The sequence below is a fragment of the Limulus polyphemus genome, unplaced genomic scaffold (genome assembly GCF_000517525.1).
Source record: "Limulus polyphemus unplaced genomic scaffold, Limulus_polyphemus-2.1.2 Scaffold27, whole genome shotgun sequence".
NCBI classification, from domain to species: Eukaryota; Metazoa; Arthropoda; class Merostomata; order Xiphosura; family Limulidae; genus Limulus; species Limulus polyphemus.
In genome coordinates this window covers 1412761-1420403 of record NW_013665637.1, presented here as the reverse complement: position 1 = coordinate 1420403, position 7643 = coordinate 1412761, and the positions used below count along the sequence as shown (strand labels likewise).

General features: G+C 37.1%; 1 protein-coding gene across 5 annotated transcripts in view; it reads left to right on the top strand.

The window, feature by feature from the left end:
* LOC106459428 (follistatin-related protein 5-like) overlaps positions 1-7643 on the top strand; it is a 133904-nt gene that overhangs the window by 112071 nt on the left and 14190 nt on the right. For all 5 annotated transcript variants that reach the window (XM_022386075.1, XM_022386054.1, XM_022386062.1 and 2 more), the window contains exon 10: positions 1718-1849. In XM_022386075.1, coding sequence (XP_022241783.1) covers positions 1718-1849 — 132 coding nt within the window. The remainder of the gene's footprint in view (positions 1-1717; positions 1850-7643) is intronic.

Here is a 7643-nt window from a genome sequence, read left to right as displayed (position 1 = left end):
GTGAATAACGAAGGACAAAGCTAGCTAGCTTCCCATTAAGGCAATCGTACCTACTTCAACACATAATTATCTCGCTCATCGTGAACCCTCAATAAGATATCAGGGAAGTTCCAGACTAGAAAGAAGACTTTATATTGCTTGTAAGTTTGTGAAACTTTTGTTTATAAATCATTGTTTGTAATAACTATTTGTAATAACTGTTGTTGTAAATTGTATTGTTGTTTGTATATTAAAACATATTTGTTTTAAAAAGAAAACTGTGTGTATCAATCTTGTTGCCAAATATCATTAACTAACAATATATATATGAGCTTTTTCTTAATTACTAAATCCAAAGTACAATTTAACTACTAAATTTATATTTATCAGTTAACTCAATTTCAGGCTATTTGAAATTCTAATAAGTAACATATTTCATTGAAATTAGAACTATGTTCATTTTTTGTTATAGATCTGGTTTGTTTTTCCATTGTTCATTATCTCTTTTCCAGCTTCCAAATAACAAAATCATTTGTTTGGTTTTTGCTATTCGTTTTTCAATTTTATATAAAAACAAAACTTGTTCTTACTTTTCAACTTGTACTTGAAGTGAAAGCTTCATCGTTTTTTTATTTTTAGTTAATTTTCTTTTCCAATTTTGTACAATTTTATTTATAAGTGCTTTTCATTTTTGAAAAAATTGAAAAGAAGTTAATGAACCAGATAGTTTTTCAATATTCAGAATCTGCAACATGAATAATACACAATTAATAAAAAGTGAACCACATAATTTCTCAAGTAACAAAAATGGGCACAATAAACACCGAACTTAGTTCTAAATTCAGCCTCTCAAATTCTTTTTCAGGTGTAGAAGCAAAGGATTGCTAAAAACAAAACATTTGTTGTTATACATTTTCTTCTTTTTTTTTTGATGATTTCAATCTCCTGAATACTTTTGCAAGTAAAATTCAGATGGTTGCTAAAATATTAAACATTTATTGTTATGTCATATTATATATATAAAAAAATATTGTTTTTTTAATGAAGACTTGAAATTTAGAGGAGGTAGATAATACAAGTCTTGGGTTAGGCATGGTCTGGTAGTTAGCATGCTGGACTGTGTAACCAAGGGTTTTAGGTTTGTGTCCATTTGCCATGAAAATACACTTACTGAGTTTGTTGACCTGGATATATTGAACAGTGAACTGCATCTGCTGAGGTAGGCAATGGGAAATCATCTCCACCATTATTTCCAATGACAGACACAATGACCATTGTGACTGCTCATTTTCAGTTTAGAGGGTGTTTAAAAAAACAAAGACAAGACTTGTAGAGAAATGTATCATTTAATGTCTTGTTTTTATCGAGTTGAGAATTTTAAGAACAAGTGTAGTAACTTGCCTATATATTATATACATCCCAAAACTGTAATTTACTTTATCTCATATCAGAAATAACCTAACAAATCTGAGTCAAGTTTGTCAGAAGTAGTGCATGTTCAAATTTATAAACTTTAAGAAATTATCTGAGGTTGCCCAATACGGTTAGTTACCAACCACGAAAAAAGACGTCAATAGAATAGTAAAAAATCATTGATGAACAGAATGCCAAACTGATTATTTCAGTTTTCATAGTAATCAAATGGGAAAAAAAATAGTTATTTGTATCTATTAATGAGACAATGATTATTATATTTTCAAATTAATGCAACCATTTTTTGAATTAACCTACTGTGCAGGTAATGGGACTGCCCTACTGGTTGGCAAGGTAACATACAGTGATACTGGAGCATACATGTGTGTGGCCTCCAACCCAGCTGGATCAATGAGGGACATAAGCTCACTGGTTGTTCAAGATCAACCTACTCCAAGTAAGTTGTGGACTAACTAGATGCACTATCTTTCAGAAATTTCCTGAAAAAAAAATCTTAATTAAGAAAATTATGCATTTTATTAGGCCTAACTAATATTAAGACAAGGTAGTGCAAGATGATTTTTCATTGATTTTAGTTTTAGATTAATGGATAACCTCCAGAGTTTTCAAGTAATAAAAATTTATGGCCAACTGAAGAAATAAAAACAAAATAAAGACAAAATTGTGTTTTAACACAAATACAGTTCTATACTAACTTAAACCTGCTTGTGTTGATGAGAATAAACATTGTTTGAGCTATATTTATAGTGATAACAGTTTAGGAAACAAATTCATTTATTCAACACATACTATGTGAATTCTGTTCTGTGGGTTTCTAGATGACTATGAATTTTGTAAACCTGAGCTTCAATAATTACCTTAACTTTTCTGTTAGTCAAAAGTTATGCTTAAATTTCATATTTTAAAATATTTTCTTATCCTCTTAACAAGCATTCTATAGAAAACTAAACTCATAGTAGTCTGGACACTGTACAAACAAAAACTAAGGGCCATGCTATTTACACACAAAAATACAAAGTAACAAATTAATATTGCAAAACAGAAGAATATTTTCTAACATAGTTATAAAAAAAAGATTAGTTTTATAAACAATAAACTGCTATGCGAAAGCTCAGCAATATGGTAATTTTTGTCATAGTATTAACAAAAGTTAACATTTTCCTACACTGAAAATGTATTTCTGATAGGTACTCACCCTTCTCACCCAAACCTATCTTAACCTTGATTTGCTTCTAAGCGTTGCTAAAGCAGTTTTTGCTAATAGTGCACCAGTCTATTATACCCTTTTATTTTTGCACCATTTCAGAACATGTGCATATCAAGTGACTTCCCTCCACCAATCAAACTGCACCACCTATACTAACACAGGTAGCTCCTCTACTATTATATAATTGGCAGCAAACTAAAACACTGGCATATCAGTGGGGAGTGAGTGAGAGGAGGTAAATACCTATCAGAAATACATTTTTGGTGTAGGAAAATATTAACTTCCAAAACATACTACCTCCTCTCACCCAAAGCTAGAATCCCACATTGAAAAGGTGGAGGGGCTGGTGAAGGCACGACAATATTCAAATAAGTGGATAACAACCAATTGAAAAGAACAGGTGTGCTAAAAGCTGTGGGGTATAGCACTACTTCTGGAACAGGTATGCTCCTCGCCTAGTAACAAAACAATAAAATATATAGGGCAGAACATATGAGGCATGCACCATATACTCAAGAAAAAGATATACAGCACTTTGCTTTGGAGCTGTGCAGTATATAGTGGACATATGAAATGTCTAGTATGTAATTGACAGTGGGCCTAAAGAATTGTGTACTAAGGAGACCTGGAGCACACTGGAGGAATTCCTTTGATGTATTGTTGAGGATATTGGTAACAAAAAAGAGAGCGACCTTCCTCTTCAAAAAAATATTACAAAAAGAAACGGGGGAAGCTTCATAAATAAGTAGTGAGATGAAAACTTGTTTGATAATTTGGAATCAACCTGTTGTCAACAGATAGTGCAGTATTTGTCCACATATGTAGTAGGTCACAGTATGTGATATACAAAATGTGAGTCAAGTAAGGTACCAGAGAAAGGAACATAACTTATACATGAATAGACCAAGTGTGGTTTGCCTGGGCAAAAAACATCCTTGAGAAGCACCTTGGATATATAATATTATGGCCAAGTGAGGTCTGCCCATGCAAAAAACATCCAGGGGAAGCACCTAGATATATGTCAGATTATGCCACCTTAGATGTATAGGATTAGTCCAAGTGCAGTTAGCCCAGGGAAAACATCTGGGGGGAAATGCCTTGATTCTGGAATAGGATGTTATTGCATATTCAATAACTATAATGATGACAGCCCTCTTCTTGCTGGGTACTTATAAGTCATAAGTTTGAGTTATTTTATTGTACAACCCCACTCAGGAGGAAACCTCCATGATCCACTACTCTGGCAACTGTGAACTGGAGTGGTAAGGACTCCCATGCTTCACTAGAAGAAAAAAGGGAGGAACAATACACATTGGGAAGTCCAGAGGAATGACACACTGGAGACTGTGCAATGGGTGTCTGTGATTCCCTATTTTGAAAAGCAGAAAGACCCAGATGGTAAGAAGTACGGGTCATTGGGGATGAGCAAAAATTCCCATCTGCTTTACTCGTGAAGTTCATGAGTGATGGTCCTTTATATAAAATACATTGATAATAAAAATTTGATATATATATACATGTACCACCTTAAAAACGCCCAGTGGTCATACAGAATCACCCCCATTTCTACAGTGACCATTTAGAAATATACAAATTTAATGAAAAGATCTAATAGTTAGCATACCTGACAAGGTTGACTTAAGAGAATGAGACCTTCCAAGGAAGCCCAGGTCCCCAAAAGAGATAGAACTTCTTTCACAGTGAGAGAAGACGAATATACTGTCTTTGTGTCTGCTCACTCCATATCCCTGAGCCAAAGTGGAAAAGGCTGGGCCCGACTGAGATGGGAATTGAAGAGAACCCCTAAGTGAATAACATATTGTGTAGGGGTTAAAAGGGACTTCTCCAATCTTATAAGAAACCCCACCTGAGCAACTTTTTGAAAAAGTAATCAGGTATGAGAGACTGGTTGGGCCTGCAAAGAAGCAAGCAGAAGCCAGAAATCCATGTAATGATGAGTCTGAAGACCCAGTGAGTGAAGGTGATGAGCAAATGAGTGAACCACTCAACAGAACACATAATCCAGACCAAGTGGCAGTCTACAGAACTGAAAGACACAGACATCATGAATGAACTGAAGAAAACAACATGACCCTGGAGCTATAAGAATATGAAAATAGGCATCTGTCACATCAATCTTGGTCATCCAGAGAACCGGGGAAAAACCCACAGAAGGGAGAGGTAGGACTCCATGTAGAACCAGTGTGTCTCTAGAATGGTATTCAGTCAGGGTAGATCTATGATGGGTATCCAGTCTCCCGTCTTTATGGGGACAAAAAATAGATGGGATTAAAATCCTGGATGAGTGAACATGACCTATTTAATAGCTTCTTTGGGTAGGAGGTCCTGACATGACTGGATCAGGCACAATCCTGAGGAGGAGGGAAGGAAACCAGGAAAGAGGATTGGGGGAGAGGACCTGAACTGAAGGCAAAGACCCTCTGACAGAACCCATGGATGTGTCATGAAGATACGCCAAATATTTGAGAACTGTTGCAACCTGGCTCTCACCTACCACGGAAAACATGTACTGTCACCTATACCACTGATCCCTGGAAGTATGGGAATGGGGAAAATGAGGGTAAGGATGGGATTGCCTGGAATAGGGTACACCATAGTGGGAGGAGAGGATCCAGATGTTGGAAATCTAAAAAGGGAATCGAGACCCACTGATAAGCCAAAGAATATTGGTCCACCAACCAGGGGGGATGGGGTATACCTGCACCCAACAGCAATTAACAGCAAAACATTGGGCATAAACTCAGATGTCGGGTGAGGGAGTGAAACATAATAAGCAGAATAATGGTCTTCACCTAACAAGAAATCAAGGGCTAAGGGTGAAACATTTAAAATTTGATATACCTGATCAGTAAGATGTACGAATGGTAAGGTCAGCAAACTCTCCTGACTGTAAGCATTATGTGACTGATCAAAAGAGTCTAAATTATCTTCGCCCTGAATAAATTCTTAGAAGCTTGTTCAAGGGGAAAGGGAGAACGAACTAACTACCATGCAAAAGTGTCCAACTCCTTGTGAATTAAGGCTTGAACTTCCTCAGTAGATATCGTCAACATACTGTTACATATCTGCTTGTTTGTTAATTTCCGGTAGAAATTCTTTCCGAGGAACTTCAGCGATGCAAGTCCTCTCTTGATGAAACCTGTTTATTCTTTATCAATACAAACTTTTAGTACACAGTAATTCCACAGTCAGTACAATCTCGATAATTTTGCTCTCTATGAGTGCAAAACACATACTAGCTCGAAACAGAATCGTAAATTACCCGAAATTCACCATAACTACTGTTCGCTTTATCTTCCTGGCATTTCTCTGCCAGGCTTATATACTAACAAAGAGGCATCTCAAACATTCGCGGAGTTCCCTGTTTATTCGAGAAATTCACCACGCATGCTCCCAGCATCACGTGACTTCTGTTGTCATAACACTGCCCCTTCCTTAGTATTGTTTGCCCCAAACAATAGCCACTTACATTAAACCAATAGATAATTAACAATAACTTATTTAAATGTACAGAATTTACAAACACAAAATTAAAATACAACAAAGTCTCTTAATTTTACAGGAAGTTTCTTCTTTCGTACTGGTCTCCATCTCATTGGCTTCTGGTTCACGTGGGATTCATCTGCTCCATCAGGAAATGACCCATTATTGGTAGCAGTCACATTAGTGGTAGTAACTTAATTAATGGCTTCACTGTTTTCCTTCTCAAAATCGGGTACAGTTTCTTCAACAGTGGCATTTACAGGTGACACATTTTCAGCAGCATCATTTGTTCTGTTGTTCACTTCGTTTCAACTGAAATGTCCTGGACCATGATAACACCAAAGCCTGTTGGCATGCATCACTTTTGGCTTGCCTTGCCGACCACATTTTATTCGGAAAGTCACGTCTGAGAGACGATCCACTATGTCATATGGGCCTTCCCATGGAGAAGATAACTTAGAAGACTTCCCTTTGGTCTTCCTGGGACTATACAACCACACTTTGTCTCCTGGTACAAAGCTGACTTCAGTAGATTTCTTATCATAACATAGCTTCATGGAATCAGCTGACGTTTTCAAGTTTGAATGCACTTGATGATGAATATCATCCATTCTTTCAGATAACACTTTCACGAACTCTGGCACATTTTCAAGCAACTCTTCGTAAGGTGGGCTTCCTGTTATCAGGTCCACTGGCAACCAAAGTTCCCGACCAAACATCAGCTTTGCTGGAGTGTATCCAGTGGCTTCATGCTCTACTGTTCTATAGGCCATCAACACTGGAGGGAGTAAGAGATCCCAGTCATCTTGGCAGATATTACAAAACTTGGCCAATTCCTGTCCCAGTGTCCAGTTGTACTTTTCTACCATCCTATCAGACTGTGAGTGAAGTGGCGTTGTCCTGGTCTTTTTTATGCCAAACAACATGCAGCATTCATGGAACACATCTGATTCAAAGTTATGGCCTTGATCCGAATGCAGTTCATATGGCATACCGAACTTGAAGAAGAAGTCACTAATAGCCGAAGCTACAGTTGTAACTTCCTGATTTGGTATTGCATAAGCCTCAGGCCACTTGGTGAAATAATCTATCATCACACAAATGTACTTGTTTCCAGCACGAGTTTGGGGCAGAGGACCTGCAATGTCAACGGCTACTCTTTCCATTGGTGCAGCAAGTTGATATAACTTCATTGGAGCACGTCCCTTATGCTTGGGTCCCCTTTTAGCACAACATGTACTGCATGTTCTGCACCATTCTTCCACATCTTGTCTCATACCTATCCAGTAAAATCGGTGTCGTAGGTGACTCAATGTTTTCTTAACTCCAAGATATCCTCCTGTTAAACTATCATGGGATTGATGCAGCAGAACTTCTCATAACTTTCTTGGTATAACTGTTTGCCAGGTCGTCACTTTCCCATCTCCTAACAAGAATACCATCTTCAAGCTTGAACTGGTCCCATTGTGCCCAATAGTTCTTTGTCACAGGGCTTAATCTAGACACCTTCTCCCAAGCA